The 27,265-nt window shown below is 42.1% G+C and overlaps 1 protein-coding gene across 1 annotated transcript in view; it reads left to right on the top strand.

The window, feature by feature from the left end:
- col12a1b (collagen, type XII, alpha 1b) overlaps window positions 1-23,155 on the top strand; it is a gene marked incomplete at its 5' end in the record, with an annotated part of 59,865 nt that extends 36,710 nt beyond the window's left edge. The window contains 32 exons of the mRNA XM_083688497.1: window positions 109-251; window positions 1,363-1,492; window positions 1,739-1,881; window positions 2,435-2,564; window positions 3,177-3,296; window positions 3,553-3,699; window positions 3,799-3,915; window positions 4,994-5,146; window positions 5,288-5,362; window positions 6,534-6,673; window positions 6,832-6,955; window positions 7,145-7,288; window positions 7,479-7,643; window positions 7,835-7,873; window positions 8,022-8,160; window positions 8,988-9,130; window positions 9,610-9,719; window positions 13,108-13,266; window positions 13,547-13,624; window positions 15,221-15,307; window positions 15,947-16,000; window positions 16,414-16,509; window positions 17,100-17,153; window positions 18,477-18,530; window positions 18,622-18,675; window positions 18,927-18,998; window positions 19,122-19,157; window positions 19,258-19,324; window positions 19,463-19,648; window positions 20,080-20,148; window positions 21,503-21,673; window positions 21,924-23,155. Coding sequence (XP_083544623.1) covers window positions 109-251; window positions 1,363-1,492; window positions 1,739-1,881; window positions 2,435-2,564; window positions 3,177-3,296; window positions 3,553-3,699; window positions 3,799-3,915; window positions 4,994-5,146; window positions 5,288-5,362; window positions 6,534-6,673; window positions 6,832-6,955; window positions 7,145-7,288; window positions 7,479-7,643; window positions 7,835-7,873; window positions 8,022-8,160; window positions 8,988-9,130; window positions 9,610-9,719; window positions 13,108-13,266; window positions 13,547-13,624; window positions 15,221-15,307; window positions 15,947-16,000; window positions 16,414-16,509; window positions 17,100-17,153; window positions 18,477-18,530; window positions 18,622-18,675; window positions 18,927-18,998; window positions 19,122-19,157; window positions 19,258-19,324; window positions 19,463-19,648; window positions 20,080-20,148; window positions 21,503-21,673; window positions 21,924-21,934 — 3,410 coding nt within the window. The 3' untranslated portion in view covers window positions 21,935-23,155. The remainder of the gene's footprint in view (window positions 1-108; window positions 252-1,362; window positions 1,493-1,738; window positions 1,882-2,434; window positions 2,565-3,176; window positions 3,297-3,552; window positions 3,700-3,798; window positions 3,916-4,993; window positions 5,147-5,287; window positions 5,363-6,533; window positions 6,674-6,831; window positions 6,956-7,144; window positions 7,289-7,478; window positions 7,644-7,834; window positions 7,874-8,021; window positions 8,161-8,987; window positions 9,131-9,609; window positions 9,720-13,107; window positions 13,267-13,546; window positions 13,625-15,220; window positions 15,308-15,946; window positions 16,001-16,413; window positions 16,510-17,099; window positions 17,154-18,476; window positions 18,531-18,621; window positions 18,676-18,926; window positions 18,999-19,121; window positions 19,158-19,257; window positions 19,325-19,462; window positions 19,649-20,079; window positions 20,149-21,502; window positions 21,674-21,923) is intronic.
- Between the last annotated feature and the right edge of the window lie 4,110 nt (window positions 23,156-27,265).

The following is a 27,265-nucleotide window of genomic DNA, read 5'->3' as shown; positions in this document are numbered from 1 at the left end:
GGCTAGTAGATTGAATTCTGAGTTGTTTTGGTTTTGGGTTTCTGAGTAAGAGAAGTCAACATACTGCCCTCTCTCCTCTGACTTTCTCTTTGCCCTCTCTGACCCTAGTTCCCCGCACGCCGCCCAAGAACATCCAGGTGTACAACCCCACCCCCAACAGCCTGAATGTACGCTGGGAGCCTGCCTCAGGGCAGGTGCAGCAGTACCGGGTCGTCTATGTTCCCCTGTCTGGAGATAGACCTGCTGAGTCGGTAAGTCACTCTCTCCACTGTTAAACAGAACCTGTCATTACTGAGAGAGTGCCCTGAGGGCCGGAAGGCGGGTCTCCAGAATTCACTCTCCTCAGACCACTCGGAGAAAGAAAGGGAGAGTCCCCAGGAAAGGAAAGTGTAGTTTAGTAGCCTCCTAGATGATTAATAATGAGGTACATGTTTATGAATGCGGAAATACTGACGTTTTGGCTTCTAATCTTTGTCTATCAGCGTTGACTTCATGCACCAATGCACATATCTTTGAAGACAGGAGAAAGATAAAGCTAATTGCCCCAACAAACAGCTTTACTGTATCACTGGAGCTAGGAAAATGTACACATGCACATCTGTGAGAGACATCGATGAAAATTCCTGCGTTTGATGTTTTGAGGGCATAAGGCCTTAGTTGGATAATAAGGCTGTTTTTATGATTAGAGTGTTCTTTGATGTAGCACTTAGCCTTAAAAATGCCTCATGGTAAGGGACTTTATTTCTCCAAAGAATTCTTTAACTCTAGTCATTTTCAATGTGGGTACATTTATTTTGACTTTGATGTGTAAGTACAAGATGCTGTATACTGTGCTTCAGCAACCTGCATGTCTTGTCCATCACCTTTTCAACTGTGAGGTGTTCAGTTCATGAGATATGCTTTAATGATGATGGTAGACGGAGAGCAGCTGTGTTTACCATGATGTAATTACCCCCAGACCAGCTTATAGATCACGTGCAGTAGTGATGATTCTGTTGATATGAAGAGAGTTGACCTCACTGTTGTTAGTGATGTCCTGAGATAGTTCATGTCCTCTGAAGCACGTTCAGTGACAGAACACTGTTAGTGACGTCTTCTCATTCACCAGCCGTTTCATAGCAATAACTGTTTATCAATCAATTCTACCTACATGTATGACTTTGTTTAGCATTTAATCTCTCCAAGCTTTGTTAGCATTTCATGTTAGTCTTTGGCAACTGCATCCGACTCAGGTGACACAAGAACGGATTAACAGTGAAGTCATTATGTACATTAGCAGTGCCAGATCAGTATGTAATGCCTGAAGAGAATCATTTGAATGGGGAACCCATTGTGATGTATGTCCTGTGACCCACTCCAAAGGTCCTGGTTCCAGGAAATATTAACAATGCGTTCCTGGACATGCTCATCCCTGACACTCCATACGCCGTCAGTGTCCTGGCTCTGTACGCTGATGGGGAGGGACCACCAGTCAAGGGAGACGGCAAAACATGTGAGTATTCTGTCTGACGTTGTAAACATTCATACTACTACAGACTGTATGACTCATACTAATACACACTGTATGACTTGTACTAATAGACACTGTATGACTCAGAATTACTCATGTTTACACATACTATTGTGTCTATACTGTGTTACACATGCAAGCACACACATATACTGCACTATAAAACACCTTGTTGTGATGGTGGCTAGGCCCATGTGTACTATATGTCATGAGTTGTTTCTGTTGCAGTGCCCCGTGGTGGACCCAGGAACCTGCGCGTATTTGATGCCACCACTAACACTCTGACTATTGGCTGGGATCATGCAGAGGGCCCCGTGCAGCAGTACAAGATCGGCTACGCCCCCACCACTGGTGACCCCATCACTGAGTTTGTGAGTCTGGAACCTGCATGTCTATAGAAAGATCTTTGAAAAATCCCACACTCACATTCACCTACCATTCACTGTGGTACCCTCGGCCAAAGTAATGTATGACGTCATATTTTGAGGTGTTCTTGGCCAGCTCAGGTTATTAATTGCTGATTTAGTAAGATGAATTAAAGGCTCAGTTAGATCAACATTATTACTGAGGACATAATTACATTATTAATGACCATAAATATAGTGCTGGACCAGTAGTTAAGACAGCACAGCTGTGCTGTTTCATGTGATTAAGCAAACTCCACTTAAGGGAGAAAAATTAAAGGATTGCGTAGCACTGAGTTTGAAAAAGGTCATTAGGGAAAATGCCCAGTGTTCCTAAGGGACAGTAAAGCCTTTGCCAATAGCCTCCCTTTCTTATTACACCCCTTTCCTCTCTGTAGTGATGTAGGAGATTACATTAGTGCATAGCCTCCATTACTAATGATGTCCCTTTGTGTATATTCCCGTCCTTCTTTGAATAAACTCTCATTCAATCATCACTTTCTTTTGCTTTGCCACACAGACTGTGGTTCCAGGGAACAGAAACAATGCCATTCTGCAGAACCTGCTTCCAGACACTCCATACAACATCACTGTGGAGGCCATCTATGCAGAAGGACCTGGGGCATCATTGAATGGAAATGGACGCACAGGTACAGTAATACAAGACTGGCTTGGAACTGGTTAGCCCAGTGTGTACACCGCACCCAATGGTCTCCGTGAAAAGAGTTTCCAGGCCTGTAGAGCTGTAGAGTGAGAGCACTGCACAGTGGAACAGTTACAATGGACATACTGTACAAAAGCCAACTGATTCAACATGTTTCAATTTTGAGTTTGGAGGATTGGGAATTCACAGTAGAAAACTGGGAAAGCTCAACAATGACTGGCGAACATTAGCCCGAGTTACACAAACAATAGAAACTTTATGATTTGGCTTGGAACGTGGCGCCCCTGTGCCAGGTGGTTTGGATGGGCATCCCTCCAATGGGGAGCTCATGCTGCAGCTACCCACATTGCCCAGCTCTCTCAACAAGACCATGAAAAAATAATCACAATCTAAACACATGTATTACTCATACTCTTCATAAACAGAAGCAGAGAAAAATGGCAGCGGCTGCAGACTAGCCACTGAGTTATGGCAGTGCAGTTCTTTTTTGCAACTGGGGGCTAGCCTGGAAATGGGGTCACGCTCCCCCTTGTTGTTGCTGGTAATTGCCATGACTTATTGAATGTTGACATCTGTCCTCTGTCTGTCTTGGTTATAGTTGGCCTGTTGGAGCCCAGGAACCTGCGCGTCTCGGATGAGTGGTACACCCGCTTCCGGGTGGCTTGGGACCCTTCGCCGTCTCCAGTCCTGGGATACAAACTGGTCTACCAGCCCGCGGGTGAGATGACGTCAGGGCCACATGCATGCAATTATATTTAGGTTCCCCTATAAACCCTAATCCCAACTAGAGCTATTTGATATGATGTTTGGTCATGCAGTCTGTCTCGTCAGCCAACCAGACATTTAAATTTAGAATGTATTTTTAGCAAACTTTCCCTATGAAAATGATGCAGTAATGAAAATGATGCAGAATAATTTCAATTAAATCCAATCATGCACTTGACTATCAAGTTTGTATTTTTCCCTGTCTGCAGATAAGGATGAGAGCTTGGACGTGTTTGTGGGTGACGTGACATCATACACCCTTCAAAATCTGCTCCCTGGCACCACATATGATGTCAAAGTGTTTGCCCAATACAGTGGTGGCATAAGCGGGGCACTCGTCGGACAAGGAACAACACGTATGTATCTGATGATAAGAAATAGCACTTTCTTGCTATGCACCAATGTCAATTTAATTATTCATTTAGTCTGAGACTCATTCCTTGTTCCGTCCACAGTCTACCTGAATGTCACCAACATTGAGACCTACAATGTTGGCTTTGACAAGTTCTGCATCAAGTGGAATCCTCATAGGGCTGCCACTTCTTACCGGATCAAACTCAACCCCCTGGACGGTAAGTTTGAACCTCTAGCTTGGATAAGTGGGACACTTCAACAACTGAATATCAAATAAGAAAGTGATGAGAAGAGATGCTGTAGAGATGCTATAGAGTGTACTGTATAATACCTATCAGAGACACACGCTCCACTGTGTTGAGTACATTGGAAGAGCATTGTGCTGGCTGTTGATTGTGCTGGCTGTTGAGACTGTGTCTAGACATTCACTAGCCTGTTTATCCTGAACCCTCCCCATGTTTATTCCTTCAGGCAGGATGCTGAATTTGGCGAGTTTTGAAAGCATCCGACCACCAAGTTTTAATTGTGTCGATGTCTGAACAGATTACATCCTTTTAATTACTGTTGGCCTTTGAATCCATCTGTTTCATATTCACACATAGACTCAGGGTAACTGTTAAAAACAGGAAGCAGTATTGGAGTACTTAAGTATCTACATGTTAGTCATTACCCATCCTGGCAGTGACAGATTGGCAAATTAAGTAGGCTTTGCGTGTGTAAGAAGACAGCTGCTACAAAGAGCACTCTCAGGAGGTCGTCACCAAGGTTGAGAAGCTAGCAACCTTTTCAAGATGCGTTAGGCAGTTCTTCAAAGTCAGCAAATATGTAGATTGTTTGGTCTTGAAGTGGAATGGAAACAGTGGTTGAGGATCATTGCCAAGTCTCTGATAAAAAAAAATCCCTGGGTTTCAAAATGATGATTAAGTGTATCAGAATGACAATGCAAGCTCAAGAGAAAGCCTCAACAGCCGGGGGTCAACTCAGGAGAAGTGTCTGGGAGGATAATCCTGCCTTATACGGTCATTGCTTGGTATTGGGGTTTCATTTTAACCAAAAACACCACATGTTCGAAACTTTCTTTCTTTTCTCAAAACAGTTCACATTCAATTAGATGTGTGGCGTGATAACTCAGTACATGTATTTTGATGTTATTATTGAATATTCCAGATGAATGGCATTACTTTGATTTGTTTACTGAGAGAAGACAAGGGATTTCCATGAGTAGCAGCATTGTATGGAGTTGTTTTTGAAGTCAACATGTCACATGTCATAACATATTTGTATTTTTCTCTCTAGCCTCCAGTAAAGGGCAGCAGGAGATCACCATCACTGCAGCTCAGAGCCAGTACTGCTTCGATGGTCTCTCCCCTGATGCCCTCTACAGTGCCACTGTCTTTGTCCAGACACCCAACCTGGAGGGCCCTGGAGTCAGCACCAAAGAGCGAACCTGTGAGTGCCTGGTCCTGTGCTTTTCACAAAAGTAATATCTTTGCGCCATGTGAATTTGTTTAACTTGTTTTGTCTAACTGTATTTGTTTGTTTATGTATTACCTCTCTCTCTCTCTCTCTCTCTCTCTCTCTCTCTCAAAGTGGTCAAGCCAACCGAAGCCCCAACGCTAGCCCCAACTCCCCCTCCCCCTCCCACTATTCCCCCTGCATGGGCTGGTAAGCAGACATGGCATCAACAGTACAGCACAATAGACTGCAGCATATCCACCACACCCATGCTATAGCACCACATTCACTGATACCATGTAAACTCTAGCAATGCTACCAAACAAGTTGTCAGCTACAAAGACATTGGAATGTCCAATGAAATGATTAAAGGGCCAATCTGGGATTCAAACAATAACAAAGTGTTCTCCCCACCACTTTATTTGTTAAACAACATGGATGGGGCTGGAGAAATCTAACCCCTCTCAAATACATAGACGGAGCTATGGATACAAGGACTGGCCATCCATGAGATCAAAATGATAGTTTTAACCATGTTTTGAAGCAATACAGTGTTGTTTACAAGTACATTGTTTATAAACAATGGAGTCAAACAAGCTTAAATTTTAGGTTCTGATGATGTAAGACAGTTGAACTAAGCTCATGAGGCATTTACTGTATGAGTTATGGTAAATTCTTTAAGAGTCAATGGCTATATGTCAATAATTAAAAGGTCCAAAAATGGATGTACCAATCCCAGATTGCCTATTTAAACTGAGGTATTACTTAATATAAACCAGGATCAGAAAACATGCAATTAACTGAGATCTCACCGAAACACAGACTTGCAGGCTAATTTCCTCAAGATCAGAGTGCTGCCAGTGGTAAACTAATGGCCACCATATGCACTGCAGACCATCAAGTCTGCACTGCAGACCATTCTTAATGGGAACATCTAAGTATGACTAAGATAGGTGGTGAGAAACAAAAACAGACTTGTCCAAAGAATCTGTTTGTTTGATAAGGTGTTGGGTAAAACTTTGTTTGATTAGGTGTTATGTAAAACTTGTTTTACGTCTTTGTAAAACTTGATTTTGCCAACTCCTTTTTTTGTAAGAGAGAAAGCCATTAAAGTCAGTTAATTTCCAGCCCTTCTGGTGACCAAATGTTCCCTGTTTTTGTTCGTTTTTTCAGGAAAGTGTGATCAATTAAACCAATAATTGCCATGTATAGCTTCATTATGTCATTTTTTTTCTCAATGGTTTTGTTTGTGAGATTCCAGCTGACATTTTATTTTGAGGTGCCGACTCTAATTATGATGCCATTCTTTGTATTCTTTGTAAGTCTGGGGCCTGCCATGAAGTCTGATGCAGTTCATCGAGTTGTTTTTGTTCTGCCTCAGTGTGCAAAGGTGCCAAGGCAGATGTGGTGTTCCTTATCGACGGGTCCTGGAGTATTGGAGACGAGAGCTTCAGCAAAGTGGTGCAGTTTGTCTTCAGTATGATTGGAGCCTTTGATGTCATCGGACCCTCAGGAATGCAGGTTTGTGGTGCTGAAAATAGCGATTAACACTCTCTGTTAGGCTGTAAATTGTTGTGAACTGTTAGTTTTAGCATAACATACAACCTTAAATAGCGGTTTTGCCTCATGAGATCATAGTGTAAATCCTTGTAATGCTCATCTCTTGACTTTGGAAACAGGTGTCATTCGTGCAGTACAGTGATGAAGCTAAGACTGAGTTCAGACTAAATTCTTACCAAGATAAGGGCACCGCTCTCGCTGCACTCCAGCTGATTCGCTACAGAGGAGGAAACACCAAAACAGGTGAGCCTACAGTAGACTTCTCAAACCCAGCTCCCTTCAACTTGTCCCTGATTTTAAGGGTTACAATGGACTAGAACACATCTCGCTGGACCCATTCCTAGCGTACTCCTAAGATCCACTGATTGACACTGTTGTCTATTCAAAGTTTTTGGGCTCCTCACAAATTATTATTATTTTATTTTTTTTCAGGAGTTGCTCTGACGCATGTTCAGGAGAAGGTCTTTGCCCCAAACAATGGAATGAGGAAGAATGTTCCAAAGGTTGTTGTAACTGTAACAGATGGCCGCTCTCAAGATGACGTCAAGAAAAATGCAGCCAAACTGGCGCATGCTGGTAAGGGTGACTGAGTTAGCTCAGTCTGTCGGTCAAAGCATTGCTAAACATCCTTGTTGTTCTGTAATGGGAGACAGACATCTACCAACTTGCAGATGTTTTAAATGTTGTTATTGCTTGCCAGCAATCTGCAGTCATGGTGCTGAAGAAGAGTTTGCTTTCTGAGAGAATGTGTGTGTTCCTCCCACAGGTTACAGTGTGTTTGTGGTCGGTGTCGCGGATGTGGATTATGCTGAATTGCAGAACATTGGCAGCAAGCCAAGCGAGAGACACATCTTTGTTGTGGATGACTTTGATGCTTTCGCATCTATTCAAGACAACCTTGTTACATTCATTTGCGAAACTGCAACATCATGTAAGCTTTTTTCGTTGTTATTTTGGTTAACAGTAACTTAACACATATTCACAAATATGTATTTTGATTCCAGGTAGGTAATCATTCTAAACTAAAGTTTCATTAGATCAAGTAATTGATTTAATTCCCCTCATAAAAATGCTGGAGACAAACTGAGTTGTTGCTCATCTATGTGGTTTATTGTTCCATAGCTTGTCCCCTGATTTTCCTGAATGGATTCACATCACCTGGTAAGTAGAGCACAGTATACTCAGATGAATCATTAAGTCCTACATTGTGACCAGCTGCACAATATACTTAAGTATACCATAAACACAGTGCATCACTCAGGGTAGGTGCTTGACCCATCACTTAATCTTGCCCAATCTTGTGTTATAGGCTTCAGGATGCTTGAGGCGTTCAACCTGACAGAGAAGACCTATGGCTCTATAAATGGAGTCTCTATGGAACCTGGCTCCTTCAACAGCTATACAGCCTACAGACTCCATAAGAACGCTTACCTAAACCAGCCCACCACGTAAGTTTTTGAGATGGTTGCACTGAATGATACACCCTGCTTTTGTTGTTGCTTTTGGGAGCTAATGACTTGTCAGGATTATTTTGTTGCAGCACAAGTCTGCCTACACCTATAGATCTGCATTTAATTATAGTCATTAAAACACACTCAGGCAATTGTGCTGGAGTACATCAGTTCAAAACTATACTTAGCTGAGCATGATTTGTCTATTTATGATTATTTCAAATGGTGTGACTTGAAAGATTTACAGTATGAAGGGAACACCTCCAACAGCATTTGATTGGCAGGCTCTTGGTATGAACACTCTTAAATTCAGACATCTGGAAATATGGCAGTACACACCTTCTGGGTCTCTAGGATCATGATGGAAGAACATTGTATTATGTTTCTGTTTAGCAATTTGACATAGTAGCCCGGGCTGCTAACATGATGCATCTTGCCCAACTATGTTCAGACAGACTGTTAGACCCCATTCCCCTCTAAACTAGGTCAATAGATTTACGACATCCTGTTAAGTAGGTAATGGTTGGCTGACCCAGCAGGTCAAGACAGATTATAACATGCCCTTAAGCTGTGTTCCACTTTAATCTGAAGTGCTGGCGTAGAGCGGGCCTCACTCAGCCCCCACAGTTCAAAGCCATCCAAATCCACTGTCTCCTATGTAGACCTTTAAGCATGATATCAGTTACACATGATCACTTTCCCAGTGAGCTTAACCTGTCACACTGGAGTTCTACCTTCTCAGTCAAAGGAACAATATCTGCCATCTGTGTTTTGTATCTTTGGATGATCATTGTGATTTTTGTTTTTTGGGGGGGTTTGAACAGAGACATCCACCCTGATGGACTGCCTCACTCCTACACCATCATCATGATGTTCCGTCTCCTCCCCGACACGCCCACAGAGGCCTTCGACATCTGGCAGGTGTCCAACAAAGATCACAAGCCTGAAGTTGGGGTCACCATTGATCGTAAGGCTCACCCCTCCAGTTTGACTTGGGTTTCATTTTGGGGGTGTGGGTGGTAGGAGTTGAGGATGGGCCGTGTAAGAGGTTAACTTGGTATAGGGGAAGGGGAGAAGATGTGTGAGTAGATGTCAAGCAGCTGTACCTCTTTGTGGTTGTACTGACATCTTATGATGAGAGTAGTTAATGCATTCTGATGGAGCCCAGAGCCCTGGGCTGCTTTGGTCTCCCTCACTCACCACACAGAGCTTCCTCCATCATAAGCATCCTCTAGTCAGCCAGACTCAGCTGGCCCTTATAAAGTCTGTTGTTTGTGAGGCAGCCTTCATGCAGCATATCTGCTTGGCCCCTATGATAAATGAAGTGCCCCACTGGTGAGGATGTTAGTCCTGTTTCTAATTTCTGAGCTTTGCATGACACCAAGCCGAATGCAACATGGAGAGCTATCTGTAACCTCTTTTCTCTCCCTCTTTTTCTCTGTTCAGCTTCCAGCCAAATAATATCGTTTTATAACAAGGATACACGAGGGGAGATCCAGAGGGTTACATTTGACAATGATCAAGTGAAGAGAATCTTTCATGGAAGCTTCCACAAGGTAAACATGCGTGCCTGTTGGGAATAAATTGGCCTGGCCTGAGTGCAGTTAATGGCTGGATTATATAATGTTTTCTGGGCCTGGCAACTGGAGGTGTGGCACATCAATCACAACGGGGCTCCTTTGTTCTTGCTGAATGTCCTGAGGATATACAGATACTGAGAATACCTGGCATTCCAAATGTGTTATATATTACAGAAGGTGCACCTGAAATACAGCTACAGACATGTGTTCTGCAGAATTGTGTCTGTTCATGCAACAGATGGTCTTTCTACTGTTGTAAAACGCAATGTTACATGACAGTACATGATAATGATCAGCGGAGATTGTAGTTATTGATTAAAACAGAATTACCTAATAATCTGTCACGTAAATCAAGACCTCTCACAGTAATCAAGCGCTAGAAGTGGCAATGAATCAATGGTCTGTTTGGACTTGAAAGCTTATGAAACGACTGTTCAAGCTACGATCATCATGTTCTGCCGAGCTCGAACTCCACATAAGTTGAGCTGCAATGTGTCAGTCGTTTTTTTTTGTAAGAGGATTAAAAACTGAATGGAAAATAGAAATCAGTCTAAGTTGGCATCAGTGACTTGTATTGGCATTAAAAATGAGTTGGTGGTGGAAGATACTAAAGGGTCAGCATAGGCGTAGAATCCCCCCTCGTAACAGCATCAGTGAAGTACTCCCTGCTGATGCTTAGTGAAGTTTCCAAACAGAGAAAATGCGTCATTTATCCAAGGTCAGAGCAGGGTGCCCTTAGGAGCTGTGGACATAGTTATTTACAAGGCATACTGCAGGGGAGGGTGGTGTGGACAACCGTATCACAAACTTTCACAAGAATCTATAAGTCCTTTTGGGGAGACCATTAAAAATGCACTGCAGTCGCTGCTGGCGTGCTAGTCTGGAAAATATTGGGTCACTGCTATAGCTATTAAACAATTACATCAGAGAGGCAGTGGAATGCCAGGCTGGGGGAGGTTTTCTCCTTCTCCCTCTCTCTCTTTCTCTCTCTCTCTCTCTCTCTCTCTCTCTCTCTCTCTCTCTCTCTCTCTCTCTCTCCTTTTGGCTATGCTGTCGTTTCTCTGACTGGATCCGGGCCTAGCCTTCCCTCTGTTGTCTCTGGTAGCTGACCGCAGGGGAATTCAGTTGCTTGTTGCTTTAGGGGCGGTAACACTGCCTTGCGGTTTACCTCCCAGAACGGCTGTGTATATGCTGCATCTACCCCAGTGTTGTCCCTGCTGAGCCCTGTGTGACAACCTGCATGTCAGATAGGACTGATGTTTACCATAGTGTAGCAGACCCCGTGGGAAAACCTGTCTCCTCAGCCATGTCACCTTTAACAGATGGAACCTGACACGAGGCTAGACGTTTAGAGCCCCCACAAGGGACAGGACCTCAACCACACCACTCGCAGTGACAGACGTTCATGAAACGTGAATGAGTAGTGTAAGCTTTTCATTTGTAATTTTCTCTGTTATTGGAGAGGATGAAACTTTCCTTTGCTGAATGGCTGCCTCTGTTAAAAGAGAATATTTACATAAATGTTTTTATGAGGTAAATGACTGTCATCTACAGAGCTGGGCTGGCAGAGTCTGGTTTGTCACTGTGACTTATGGAACCCATTCATGGCTGCCAGTATTTGCTGCTTAAACAAACATAATTTAGACTGTCTTTCTTTAACCTCGCCTCTCACTCCCCATTTTGATTGATGTATTGGTTTGTTGTTTTAGTCATCTCTGTAGGTTCTGTAGGTTTGTGAAAGTGTTGTGTGGTGTGGGCTATGGGCTTTTTAACAGCCGGGTGGCACTACTTTCACCACAATCTGATTTACCTCATCTTTTTTTTCCTTCAGGGCAGTCAGAAAATAGCTAAACTCAGCATTTGATAGATCTTACCAGTGATGACACAAAAGTCCTTAAGATGAGTTTAACAGCAGAACTCCCTCAGCAGGCAAATCCTTAGAGTATTTTCAAACAATTTGGATCCTCTTATGCGTATAGTGGGATGTAATAGAGTACCATTCTATCAGCAAGCGAAAGATCTTCTCAGTTCTTATTGTATAAACTCAATGTACTCTGCTTTTGTTAGGACAGTTTGAGTGGTTTGTTCTCCCGCCAACAACCCTCTGTCAGCTGAGATACAGTAAGTTTAGGAGTTTCTTTTCGGGAGACAGACAGAGGCCAATGGATTGTAAATGTGAATTATTTTTGCTCAGGGGAAAGGTTACAGTATGGGTATGGGCTTTGGTTTGGATGTCATGGAAGCTTGTGACTCAACAGAAGGACAACCATACAGAGCATCCAAGTCTTAACCATGCACTGTACATTGTACACAGAGTCAAGAGGTCAGGGGAAACCCCAACATCTGCAACATGGGCATGGATGACCTCGCTGTGAATGCCCTCATTAACTGTATTGCTGTAGACCATGTTTTCACAAAGCCAATATGAACTCCCTCATCATAGAGGTGGGGTCTCTTGGTCTGCTGTGTGTGTCTGATACTGTACTTGTTTGTTGACAATGTGTCTAATAGTAGAGACACATAGTTTGAGCTAGTGTGGAGCAAGGATCTTGTCATTAGTAATCTGACTTGCTTCAGTGAAGGTTTTTTTTTTTTACCTTGTTTACCCCCTTCCTGTGGAAGAAAGCTCAATGTTTCCATAAATTGCTGAGCATGTTACACCGTCTGCAAGTCTGTCCCAGAAGCCTGAGATGTGAGTTTCCTCCATCAGTGGTCGGCTAAATATAGTTGTACATTTCCAAGGATTCTGACCACAATGCTGTATGTGGTTGCCAGAGCTCCCAGGCTGCTTCAGGGCTTTGTACAGTAACATTTGCCTGTAAGAATGTGATTACTGTGCTACAGTTGAACTCCCCAGAACAGCAACTGCCTTGGAAAGCTTGGCGTAGAGAAGGAGAGTGTAAGGGAGCACTTCTTACGGTCTACCATAGAACGACATCATCAGGAGATGTGGTGAGGTAGATCTGAGTCAGGACTAGCGCCATAGTGTATACATTGATTCTGTGTAATGGAGTGGTGGAAAGACTCATCCTTGCACCACACCACATCACACCACATATACACTATAACCTCATCACCACAAGTGAATGAGAAGGAATTCATCTTACCCATGATGTGCATGCTATGATTTATATGTAATTAACGGTCAACTATGGAGTGTATATAGATGGAAACATCGATAAACAACACATCAGGGGAGGAACTAGCACATCTACATACAGTACAGTGCACTCAACTCCTCTGCTCTGTTGCCAACCCAAGATAACTCTGTGAATGCAAAGGTTACAGGATATAAAGCAGACACTAGATTTGGTCTGAGAAGAAAGAATGTCTCAATAAACTCTCCATCCTCCTCTGTCTGCAGCTCCACCTTCTTGTTTCCCCCACGAGTGTCAAGCTGAACCTCGACTGCCAAGAGGTGGCGGACAAAGAGATTAAGGCTGCTGGAAACACATCCATGGACGGCTATCAAGTCCTCGGCAAAATGTCCAAGTCCATCGGCTCCAAAGGACAATCTGCAACTGTAAGTGAATAGACACTAGAGCAAATCTTTATGAGGATCTAGAGAACGCACAAGTATTCAGGTCAGTTTTTGTGCCTGTGTATCTGTGTGCTATTACTGTAGGACACCAGGAGGCCTGGAAGCACCCCAACACCCCAAGTGGAGTGTGCCTTCATTTTCCTCATTTGATGCTTTGTGGTCGCTCTGCGTTGTCTTTGTTTTTGTATTTTCATATTTTTGGATGCAGAGGATGTATCAAAGACACATGTATTGTAACACTGTCTCTTTCTCTTCCTCACAGTTCCAGCTCCAGATGTTCGATATTGTCTGCAGCTTGGGCTGGTCGAGCAGAGACAGATGTTGTGACCTTCCATCTATGGTAAGAAGAGTCTTAGTGGACTTCCTTATTGGGCAGGGCGTAACAACTTAACATTTCACATAAGAAGCTATGAGCAGTCTGTAAGGATCTCTACTCATCCATCTCTTAAGACCTACTGGCACCTGCTGGGCCTCCCTCTCATAGAGGGGGCCTTGATGTATGCCTAAGAGAGCCCAGTTTTAGGGTCCCTGGCAGAGATTGCCTGTGTGCGTGTGTCTGCATGTACATGCATGTGTGTGTGTGTGTGTGTGTTGTGTATTAGACACATGCTTGTTGATTGTCTCATCTTTCAACACGGCAGTAAACAAATGCATATCTTTGCTTTAGGACATGTATCATCTGGAGACATGGGAACAATAGAAAACTTCTTTTATAAGCTGGACTGTAATGGTATTCTAATAACTCAAATAACAGATGCAGTAAAACTGCAATCTGATTTTCCCAACGGTAACATTGTGCATGGACAGAGAGCTCAGCACATTTCTCAGGCTCTGTAAAAGTGAATTGCAAGCAGTGAGGAATGGCATTATTAGGAACTGACTCTAAATACCCCTATGCAGTTGTCCTCCCCTATGCAGATGTCCTCCCCTATGCAGATGTCAGGCACAACGGAAAGAAAAGTTTATTGAACACAAAGTAAATTTCTGGCAGATGAAGGGGAAAGTTAATTATTTAGGCTATACATTTGAGGAAACCTTTGAGCCACCTGTTTTTTTATATTATGTATATGCCTGGAAAACCCCCAATGGATGTTTGTAAGGCACAATATGTTATAGTCCTAGTTGGAGGTAATTACAGTCTCAGAGTTAAGGGACAATGCTGCGGCTTCAAACGGCCCTTGTCAAGGAAAGTGTGTCGCTGATTTGGAGTCCTGTGAATCCTTCCCCACCGCCCCAGGAGTAGGCTGGGAGGTGGTGGGTAAAGGGCATCAGAACAAAACAAAACAAACACAAACAATGCAGTGCTGTCAAGACATCGTCAACAATAACTCCTGCTTCTGGTTTTATGGGGTGCTGTTAATGTACTGTACTCTGCTGCAGGCTCTGGTGTTTTGACCCTGGACTTTGCCCTGTTTCAATCTGGAGTTTCTCACTTCAGTCCCAATGGAGATATCCAAGAACACGCTCAGTTTCAACATATAAAGGCAGCTTTTGTTGAAACTTTTAAGAGCTAAACAACCACACTTGGAAACCCAAATTGATTTTGATTGCAAGTATGGGTACACTAATGTTTGCTCATGCTCTCCCACACTGTTCCATTGCATGCAAGGACAGTTGCCTGATTTAGTTGTTTTATTTCAATATTGTTCGATTTAAATAAAACAACTAAACTATAATCTGTTTTATTTTCTCCCTTGACTTACTACTATTTGCTTATGTAGAGAGATACAGTAGACTACTAGCACTATATGGTACTGTGGTATCTCCTGACTTTGCCTCTGCTTGACTGACTATGGCAGAGAGGATTACCTGTTGCTTAAGCATCATCTCTTGGGACACACCCAAAGATTCAGATTGATGTCATCTCTGGTTCATCCCAAATCCTCCTGTTGATCTCATCTCACCACTCTGCTCTGTTTTTTCCCTCTGCTATTAGAGAGACGAGTCCAAATGCCCATCCCTCCCCAACTCCTGTACATGTACCACGGAGAGCACAGGACCCCAGGGGCACCAGGGACCAGTGGTAAGGCCAGACCTGCTGTACTGCTCTCTCTCCCTCCCTCTCTCTCTCTCTCTCTGTCTCTCTCTCTCTCTACTGTATGGGGTTTTATATATATATATATATATATATATATATATATACACACACAATACCAGTCAAAAGTTTGGACACACCTTGCCAAGAGTGTGCAAAGCTGTCATCAAAGCAAAAGGTGGCTACTTTGAAGAATCTAAAATATAAACCATATTCACTTTTTTGTTTACTACATAATTCATATGTGTTCCTTCATAGTTTTGATGTCTTCAATATTAATCTACAATGTAGAAAATAATAAAAAATAAAGAAAAACCATTGAATGATAAGGTGTGTCCAAACTTTTGACTGGTACTAGGGTTACCCTAACCCTATATACATATATATATATTTTCACCTTGTTATGGATTTACGAACATTTTACCCAAAGGCACATTATTCATAGAGAACTTTATACTGCCCCATAAAATGTATCCCATTTTCTTTGAAAGGTGAGCCAAAGTAAACTACAGTGGGCTACATGTTATGAACATGAAGCCCCAGGGAGGGACCATCCATTCTGACAGCTGACAGAGCTCTCCTCTTTGTCTTGCTGTGTTCATTTGACAAATGCTCTTCCTTCTCCAGGGCGCACCAGGTAGCAAAGGTCCTCGGGGTGAAAGAGGAGAGTCTGGGCCTTCTGTAAGTACTTCACTAACCTCCCCTCTCATATTCCCCTCTTTAGTGGGGCTGGGTTTACCTTTTAAAGTCATAAGGCAGTGGAGCCATAAAGTGGTCAACAGGTTTGACATAGTTTGTGGAATGTGGATATTGGAATCTGCAATAGAAGTTATCTGCGCTTGATTAAAGCTAAGAACTGTTTATGTTGTAAGAGCTTTCAGTGGGAGAAACACACCTGAATCCACTTATTGAACGTGTGTAAGTCTTCTTGAAATGGAGGGAGTCTTGGATTGACAGTTCAGCATTCCACAGTTTCTGGTGACTTCTTCCAGAGATTGCAACATTAGCCTATTTCAGGAACTTGGGAGATATCAATAGCAAATAATTCTTTCCAGGTCCAATTGATTCTTATCTGTGTCTTTGTTTTCTGACAGGGTCCAATTGGACCGCGTGGAGAGATGGGAGTGCCAGGACCTATGGGTCTGCCTGGCCCTCAAGGACCCAGCGGGCTGTCTATTCCAGGAGAAGCCGTGAGTCTCACACTGAACTTACACACACACACAAACACACACACACACACACACACACACACACACACACACACACACACACACACACACACACACACACACACACACACACACACACAAACACCCCCCTCCCCAGCCACAGGCGCTGTGCACAGCTAGTTTTCAGCGGTTACAAAATAAATCCCACAATGCCTCAACACACCAAGTAGGGATGGTTTTGTCCATTTATTGTGCAAGGAATTTACAAGCTGTGGAGTAATTGTGGCAGAGGCCTGTTGAGCTTGCATTCCTTCATGTCTAGGGATAGACTTGATATCGGAGGCCTGTAAACCACCTAATCTCAATGAAACTACATAAATCAGCATTGGGATTTCCTCCTTTGACATGCACCCAGACTCCTCCACAAAACAATACCAATACACTTCCACATATCTGAAAACCTCATCACACTTGTGTTTATCTTGGACAATACAAAGACATTTATTGGCAGGGCACATTTCTCATAACTGTCACCGGAAAGGTTATTAACTGTTGAGTGTTCAGGAAGTATTCTGTCTCATCATTTACTGTGTGTTTCTCCACTGTTTCAGGGCCGCCCTGGACCAAAAGGAGATGGTGGTGACTCTGGGCTACCTGGACAGAAAGTGAGTGCTGCTTTGGCTAGGAGCCTGAGCTGTGGTTTGAACAGGAAACCAGGGGATAATTCACAGTGTACAGTTATGCTACTACTTTGGCCTCTCTCCATGTGGCACGCAACAGACAATATTTCATATGAGGAGGACTCACAAAGAGGCAGTAACCAACAACAGGTTGAGATCAACAATTTGGATTGAATTTCTCTTGAAGTTAAGAATAAGTGAGTTGAAAACAAATCACCTTGATATACAGTGCTGGTTAGGCAGAGGCTTGCTGTCCACATTATCTCCTCATCTGTGTGTCAGTTGCTGTGTTCGGAGGCATTTATAGGGCTGATGAGGCGATAAAGAATGGAACATATGGTTTCATGGAGTTATATATTATATAAAAAAACGGATTTGTCTCATACAGTACCAAGAATCTAAACTTTATTATCGATGGCATTACTACTCAGAACATAATGGTGAATGACTTGAGTCTGCTTCCAAGTAATCTATATTGACAACATTATGGAAGTCTCAATGGTTTCCAGACTTAGCTTTTTTCTTTGTTCAGAATAACAATGCACTTCCATGTGTCCCCAATCAGAGTCTTCTGCACTAAAGATACTCAGAGATGGTCCTCATTAAACCTGTTTATAGACACAGCCACAACCAAATGCAAAACCTTCTGAACCCCCTCCACATTCAAAGAGGGGCGTCTGTGTATGTATCCAACCTTATTAGAAGTGTGTCTTTCAGATGAAAAAGAGAAGCCACTCTTGTCTTAAATCTTGTCCGCAAGTAAACGTTTATGTTGAGTCAGAATTGAGAACCATGTTCAATGGAACTCTAAACATACTGCCTCAGTTTAGAATTCAGTGTTGCTGTATAGATGCCACAAGACCCTTGAGATTTGATCACCTGAGTTAAAGTGTATCATTGTTTATTCCATTGTAATAGCCTTGGTGAACTCAACTCTTGAGTGAATTGTGGGTAGTGTTTGCAGGTGACTATGTTGGAGCAGATGCTATAGCAACATGCATTTAATGACTTGCAGAGTACGCAGCCCTGGTTTATAATGGCCAATAAAACGGATCTGGAATATATTATGTTCCCTGTAAATCTTATGCCAAAGCATCAAAGGCGAGAGAGGATTGACAATAAAAAAAGTGAGCAGGGTTTTGGAGCAAATGAGAAATAAAAGGAGATTTACTGTTAGGACATGCGGAAAACTGGTGATGAAACAAACTGGTTTGAGTTGGTTGGTCAAAGGTAGATGACCTGTGCTAATGTTGGATGTGAGGAAAAAACTCAAGCACTGAAGTGGGTTATTTTTACTTCTTTTCCCAGGGTCCACCTGGGTCAGCTGGAACCATAGGCCCAATTGGACCAGGAGGAGTGAGGGTGAGTAAATGTACCAAAGACTAACTGATAATGCACTGTACAGTACATTGAATGTGCTTGAATGTTCAACTCTATGGTCTTGTGAATGCAGGGACCCCCAGGAAAGGAGGGACAAGTTGGACCCAGGGGCCCAACAGGACCAATGGTATGTGCAGACACACTACTAATTTAGAGTAACATATTTGTTCAGGTCCACAAGTGGAAAACATTAGCCAGCTTGCTTTGGGTCAAGGGTTACGTTACTATCTGTTTGTGTAGTCCTGTGTGTTCTGAGGTACCCTCATTGACTCAACACTATTTCTTATATTTGTGAAAGAGAAATGTAGCTATACTGCTCTTTCCTGATGATATAGTACACAGTAAAAACAAATCAGTTGTCTTTTTTTTGCTGTACAGGGACCTCCTGGATCTCCTGGAATGCATGGGGGTGCAGGAACACCAGGAAAGCCTGGTGACACTGGTTCTCCGGTAAGCATTGTTTTCACTTAATCTCAAAATGTATGCTATACACAGATGAGGTAATGTATGTTTATTGTAGCACATAGTGTATGCAGTGTGATGGCACTGGCAATGTCTATTCTGTTTTTTCAGGGATCCACTGGTGTGAAGGGAGACAAGGGAGAGAGAGTGAGTAACATTTCAAAATGAACCCTTATTGTTATTCTCAATAAGTCTCAATAAGTCATGTACAGTATATTCACAAGTAAGCCCACCTCTCTGCTTTTAGGGAGACTTTGCTCCCCAGAACATGATGCGATCCATTGCCAGACAAGTCTGTGAGCAGCTAGTAAATGGTGAGTGGGCTTTTTTTCCCTGCATTACATTTGGAAACAGTTCTACCACCACAGGAAAACCAGACTCCTAACAGGCTCTCTCTCATTCAAAAAATATCTGCTGTTTTCTCAGTGTTCATTTTCTCTCTTGTGTTTCAGGACAAATGAGTCGAGTCAATTCGATGCTGAACCAGATCCCCAGTGGCTACCGCAACAACAATAGCCCTGGTCCTGCCGGACCTCCTGGCCTACCTGGCAGTCAGGGTTCCCGTGGAGAGCCCGGACAGACTGGCAGAAATGGCTTCCCTGGAAGTCCTGGATTACCTGGAAGACAGGGAGATCCAGGTATGTCATCCTGGGTGTCCATCACTAACAGCATACTGTAGTCTGTGTATCAATTGGCCTGTCAGACATGGCTTAAAATGTTCCTTTCTGTGGACTTATAAAGCTGTATATCAGTCAGCCTAACTTGAGTTATCGTGGTGGTAAGAATGGCAGGGCTTTTTCTGAAGATTTGAAACTTCTAAAGATTGTGTTTAATGAATCCTTCATGGAGTTTTCCCAGAAGCTAACTTATTCCATTTGCCTGAGTGGCTCTATACTTCTGTGTGTCTTTCCATATGTCTGCCCTCAGACGGTTTTCAGTGGTTTTGGAAATATGAATATTGTTCCCATGAGCTTCTTCTACTATATCCTGTTGTGGCCATAGTGGTTGCATTAGGTCTTTCTCTTTCAGTCTGTTTGTGAGGGATTCTGTGTGTTATGTTTTCTCACAGGCATTGGAGGAGAGAAGGGAGAAAGAGGAACCTCAGCAATTGGACAAAGAGGACAAAGAGGACCACCTGGTTAGTTTCACACAACATTCCATTCAAGAACTATTGTATAATAATCCATTGTCCCTCTATTGACATTGCATCACACTTCAGTCTAAAAGGTCAATACCCGTCCCTTTCACTGATTACTCAGCATGGCGTCACATTCTTTATTAGAATTAGGGGAAATAAATTGTTACTTGAACTAATGGGGGTAATTTCCATCCAAATGTCTTACTATAGCTGGTGTCTCATTGACAAGGAAACCATTCCACGCAGTTCGAGCTCTCTTGCCATAACAACAGGCTAAACTCAGCTCAGAGGTGTTGTCTGAAGCTGAGCTTGGGCAAGCAGCTGTGCTTAATAAATTACCATCACTGCTTTCCAGAGTTTTCCCAGTTAAACACCCTGCCTTCTGCGGGATTTATGTTGCTTTTGTGTGAGGCACTCATACACACAGATGTTGAAATCCATTTTCTATCCACACTGGGGTAAACACAAATCGCTGCGTCTCAATATACCACTGTAGGCCATTTTCTGAACTCTATGGCCTCCCACAACACATTTCACATTTCAAATGAAGACAAATGAGAGCAGTTGCTAAAGGAGAAGATCAAAAGAGTTGTTCCAAACAGATAGGCTCCATTCCCGTCATGGCTTTGTAAAACTTTACCACAATAATGAGATGCTGTCAGTGATAGGGTCTATGTGCTGACATAGATCCTAGACGGAGTCCTGAAACCAAAGAGCAGACAGGATTCCCAATGGTTTTAACCCCCTAATGGAGCTGCTACTCCAGCCAAACTGCCTATCAGGCCATCCAACAACAACATGAGGTCATCCTGCCAGGGGCTGTAGAGTAGCACAGCTAATACAGCCATCCAACCCCACTGTAATACAGTATGCTTAACTCAAGCTCCAGAAGCTGGCCTTCAACAAGGGGAGCAGGGAAAAAACATGCCATTGCTTAGGTCTACAAGGTCAAGACTTGGAAAGAATTTGTGAATGGGGGGAAAAGGAATAGCCCAGCAGATTAAGGGGGGAGCTAGAGATGGTGAGTCATTGTTCACGGGATAATCAGATTGGTGTGTTAAGGTCTTCCTCTCATGGAGTCATTCACAACACATGCTTAAAGGACTTAGAGGGCTATGGATGAGACTGAGAGTAAGGGAACCTTTCCAAGCTAGCTTTATAAATGTCTAGACAAAACGGAGGGAGGGGAAAAGGATCAGCAAACCACAAGTTTTTCCTTCGGTTTACTATTGAATGTTCCAAATGTTGTGGCAGAAGCAGTTACCAGTTCTTCTACTTGTATGATTCCAATTGAGATCAGAGGGCAGTGACACTCAGATAAGATCTGATTGGTTGTTTGTTTTCTTTCTCCCAGGCCCACCAGGCGAGACTCGAACTGGCCCCACAGGTCCACCAGGCTCCTCTGGACCGCGTGGTCCTCCTGGGCGCCAAGGTATGGCAGGTATTAGAGGACCACCTGGCCCTCCTGGCTACTGCGACTCTTCCCAGTGTGTCGGCATTCCTTACAATGGACAAGGATACAGAGGTGCGTAAAAGGGAAAGGTGGCATGACATCATACTCTATATGACTGCATGAGATGCATGTATGAGGAAAAAAGCATGTGTGAAATTCATAGTCTGCGAGTTATTGAATAACATAAGTGAGTGATGACAAAATTGCATTAACTATCGTACATAAATTGTCATCATTTCAATTGTATTTGATAATATTTAGAGAAAAACAATGAATATTCCGATACTAATTGACACCTAACATTCTGTTTGACCTGTTTCAGGTTCACAATAGTAAGCTTTCTAAATCGCCTGTGCTGCTTTCACTTTGAATTCCTGAAAAAAAGTCCTGTTACTGAGATACTTGCTCACACGCTCTAGAGCTCTAGAGGATAACCACCAAGGATATGATTAACAAACTATGTGGAAACAAACACCAACAAAGAGGACTGGTACTAACAACAACTTAGAGCAACTAGAACAAACAAGCAACGGTGATGGCAACAACGTAGTGGCCTGCTTGCATCTTGAAGCCAAAGAACGAACAGACAAAGACCTATCGGGGTGGAGGAGCATGTACAAAAAACAAAACAAAAACAAACAAAATACTAACAGGGTGGATTTGTAGCAGAAAAAACAACAACAACGTTAACATGGTTACTCTGAGGATCTGTAAATAAACTAATTGTAAATTATATTTGAATCACATCCACTAAATTTAGTTTAACACCTGTAGTAAGCTTGTGCCTTGTAACCTGCTGCTTGCTGAATGCCAACATGAATGCCTCTTTTTCTACCATGTCCCTAGAAGTGATGTACCCATCATGAGACTGATGAGACTGCTCAGGGCCATATTAAACCACCTGCCTTTTGTACATGTGACCCTGGAGGTTTAGTATTTCTCTGTCTGTTCACAGTAGTAGATCTAAGAATCATTCTTCTGTTTTCTGATTTTAGTTTTGCTGTAGTATTATTCTTATAGAACCAGCTGTACCTCTGTATGTTCTGAGGACTAGCATCACAATCCCAAACGTATAAATAGGCTGGTGGTTGAACTCTTACTTGATTTTTGATATTTTGTTGATATTTTGTAAATGAATGAGTTGCAGCAAAATGCCAGTGATGATTTTGTTAACGAAGTCACCCACCACTCATACTGTGCTATCATTTTAACTAACATCACAGAGATAAAGAAAATGCACTGAACTGTTTACAAACCCTTTTTATCAGTGACAATGACATTTTAGATTTTGTATGACCACTTCCACTCAATTGTGTCATTTCACCAGCATGTCCTAGTCTGACAGAACACAACTATACTTCTTGTGCATGTTGAGACAGACTCTGCAAATTACACTCATGTTCAATTGGCAAAACACTATTTCCAACCAGACCCATATCCACCTGAGCCTGATACCTACGTAGTCCAAATGCCTGAAGAGGACGAGGTCTCACAAAACGAGCGTCGAAAGAGGTCACTATCAACAAAGGAATCCAAAAGGATAGCATCATAAAAGGAGGATGTTCTTTTTTGTACTTCATGTGTTTGTTGTTGCTGTGTTCACATATTGTGTCATTAAGGGATATGCACATTATACAAAAAGGGGTTTGATACCTCATCTTTATTTGGAAGTACCTTAAAGCATATGTGAATTCATCTTTTTTTGCGGGGAGGGGGAGCAAAACAAAACCTGAAATTATTCTATGAGAATATGTGAGCTTGCTGTCTTTTCCCTATTGTGTTTTTAGCTTGTAACATATCTGCATTAAGTGTTTATCAAATCGCAGTGTTGGACAATGCACTCTTCATAACAAAACCAACATTCAAAGGTATTGGAAAGAAAATGTTTGTTCATAATCCAACGCAAAAGCCTCTTTTTTTCAATCACAGTTCATCCAAAAATGTCCAAAAATTATAAAACACACACGTTTTATTTCTGTTTCATATTGTTGCCCTCTTTCTTCTTTGAAAAATGGCCATTTATTCAATGTCTACTGTACCAACAGTTTTCAACTTCAATACTGCAGTTAAACATGGCTTCCATTTTGTATCTTTAGACTAAATATTTATCAGTTTTCTTATATCAACTCACAGCTGATTTTACTAAGGTGGAATTGCATGTCTGTGGTGTATATTTAGTACGTTTTTTTAATCAGAATATAGTTGTTGTCATTGTTGTTTTAACAATATCTAATGCAGTTGGAATTTGTGTGCAAGACTATGGATATGGTATTGCTGCTTCATGTTTTAACTGCAAATTGTGAATTCCACAGCCTTATTTTCTTATTTATTTCTGAAACAGAAGAGGCATTTTTCAATAAAACTACTGAAAATTTAAAAAATTGCTCCTGTCTTGGGTCATTTGTTCCACTGAAGCACAAGAGATAATAATAGATATTAATTGTCTTGGCATTCACAACAGTATCTAGAACAGCATAATGACATTTTGATTCTTGCACACAATTCATGTTTCTTCAACAATACCCACAGACAAACTGAACAATAAAAAAAATATAGGGAGGAGGGGATCAGGAACAGAAAAGAGAATCTGGAAAGTTACTTCAACGGTGGGGATTTATTCAGGAGAAAATGAGCAGGCTACTGAGTAGTCACTCAGTGTGCCACTTACATTCATGGGTAATTGAGAATTCATTTCATCGGACCCATTTGCGCACCACTTTTTCCCCTCAGATATTTTCCCCCTGAATCATTCGTCTGAACCCTGAACATAAAGCTTAATTGCTAAGTACACACGTCTGTACAAGCTACGATCATCAGGTCACAACCTATTAACTATATGGAAACACATCATCATCAGCGTTTGTTTAACTGCTTTGGAGATTATTTCATTTGTGTTTAAACTCACTTTAATGTATGAATCATCTAAGCTACTTGTTGTAGCTATGAACATGTAGGTACTTACGCTTAGCAACTGAAAACTGAAAAATACAGTAGGCAATATGACAAGACATGGAAAGACATATTGTTGCTTTTGATGACTTGCTGTTTAACTATGTACAATGTGTTCCACTGATGGTTAGAGAACATTTGACAGTGGGTTGACAGTTGACAATGAGGTTGACAATGAGGCTTTATTCATTTCAAGACAAAACATGGAGGTTCACAATTCCATGAATTACATTTGGTTGAAACAAATGGAGTCATTTTGGCAATAACGGCACATAACTGTTGATACATTCAGAAGATTGAAGGAAGTTCCATTTATGTGCAGCTCTGGTATTTTTCATCAGCACAGTTCTGGTATTTAATTGGAAAGGGATGACTAGGGGTGGGATAGGCTCGCTCCTCTCAGCTTTTATTGATTCTGAGCCTTTGAAGTGCCTCCCTGATCTGGACCTTTCAAAGAGAGGTATGCAGATTAAGATAATATTTTTGATGGTTGCAAAATTTCAAACATATCCTCATAATAATGTATCAGATCACTTTCCCATCCCCACGCACCCCGTAGATGATGGAGGTTTATTAATATTGCATGTAATATTGCAATGATACAGAGAGGGCTGATCAAAGATTAGTTCAAATCCAATCGCTAACTGTATCCATCCATGATTTAAGGTGTGCCTGTCAGTACATTGTAAGCACTAGCAAAGGAAGGTGTCATCATTATTATCTTATGGATACATGACATGACTAACTTTAAGTCTGTCTCCTGAAGCGATGGGGAGTCACCTCTCGGGGTCAGAGCCGATTCTGTTGGCACAGGTGCTCAAACTGGGAGAGTCCTGTAGCATGCTGTCTGGGAGCTGCCAGAGACATGAGCCTCTGCACATTTGCATACCATTCGTACAGTACTGAGGCGTCCGCTGGACTGTGGGGTCTGCAACTGCGGCTCACGTTTGAGCTGGCGCTGCTACCTCTCACATCTGCGGAATATAATCAAACACTTTAATGTGAAGTTAGTGAGAAGGTCTTTGATTAATGCCACTGGTACTTTGCAATGGTACAACTAGTACAATGGTACTGTAGCATTGCAAACACAACACTAGAATCTGTTTCGGAGTTTACGAATACTTCCATATGACACTCCAGTTTGTTCTAAAAAATTAACAGAGCATGGAAGGCCTCACTTCAGCAGGTAACTAATGTTAAATTAATATAATTACAACTTTTTGCTTTTAGTAATAGGTTAATGTTGCGGGACAAACCATCAAGAGTCACAGGAGAGCAACTTTCAACACAGTGTAGACCAGTGTTTATATGTTGCTGTGAAGTGCAATAAAAGCCCATCTTCTGTCTGGGTTTTTGAGGCACTTAGCAGAACTATAAACTCACAGAAGTTCCCTGGCCAGAGATGACCTCATGGAAAGAGGCAGGCAAAGTCTGGCAGAGGGGGTCGTCTGCACAACATGAGGTGTTCCTTGAGCAGCCACTCCACATCCTCAAAGCTGCTTTATCTGCTTCAACACCAAGGTGACCACAGATATCTGTCATCAAGCTTCCCCACTCTCTGAATAGATTCTAAATAGATCAAATGTATGCAGAATGAGTACCTAGAGTTAAAGGGAACGGTATAACTTGACTTTATTTAAATGAATGGTTGATTTAAATGAATGTGTAAAATGGACTATGTCCTACTGTGTGTCTGGCCTCATTTTCCACTATACTGTAGCACCTCTGTTGGAATTCCTGACAGAGTCCTACATGCTCTGCACAGATTACATCGTCACATGGATCGTGTCTGTCAAAAGAGAATAATAGTGTGTATTTAAGATGGAATGAAGCATCAAGAATATTGACGTGAGATGCTTCAGTAAAATATGTGCAGATGTTTTCCAGGGAAAGTAATGTCAATCATGCAGTTATCTGTACAGTACAGGTAAATCATACATTCACACAGTAATATGCTGAGCAGTATCATTAAACAGGTTGCTATACCATCTGTATAGCAGTTTTGTTATTGATCCCACGACATTATCAAGTAAGAAGCACTGTTTACCCTCAATAAGGCTCTTAAAAAATGTTTTACAAGGAACTTTTAGGGCAGTTTTTAAACTGAGCCCTTCACTGTATGACACTTTAACTGACTGTAAGCCTTCCCATTCTAAGGGCCGTTTTATGGTATCCAGTACACATGGGCTCAATATACTGGGAAAACTGAGAATCTGTACGTGCTTTGACCTTTTTGTACTCAAAATGTCAAAAATGTCTCTCACAGTGATTGTAAGTAAGCTTGCATGCAATCATATCTGTAGCCCCGAAGTTGGAATAGTGCATGTATCCATCATCTCTACATTGCTATATAGACATTGCTGGAGTGCCAACAACCTAATGTCCCAAACTGGTACTGTTATTACATTTGTTATTACATTTTATGTTTTCACTGGGATATGATCAAATGAAAATGGCTCCCTAAACAATCTCTATAGACTCCACATTTTTCCCCACAAATGTCTGTAGGGTCCTCTTATTGATAAATAAAGTACAAAAATACATGGTTCAGCAGTAAAATTTTCTCTCAGTTTTACAATTAATGCACAGTAAGGCTCACTATTAATAGTATGAGTATTATGAGTATTATTATGATTATGATTATGGTCTTGTGTCTTCATTTGAGTTTCACTCAATCTCTTGTGTCTCCACTTCGATGAGATCATTGTTCCATTG

The sequence above is a fragment of the Argentina silus genome (assembly GCF_951799395.1).
Source record: "Argentina silus genome assembly, chromosome: 17".
NCBI lineage: Eukaryota > Metazoa > Chordata > Actinopteri > Argentiniformes > Argentinidae > Argentina > Argentina silus.
The sequence above is the reverse complement of the archived record's forward strand: the minus strand, read 5'-3'. Positions and strand labels throughout refer to the sequence as shown.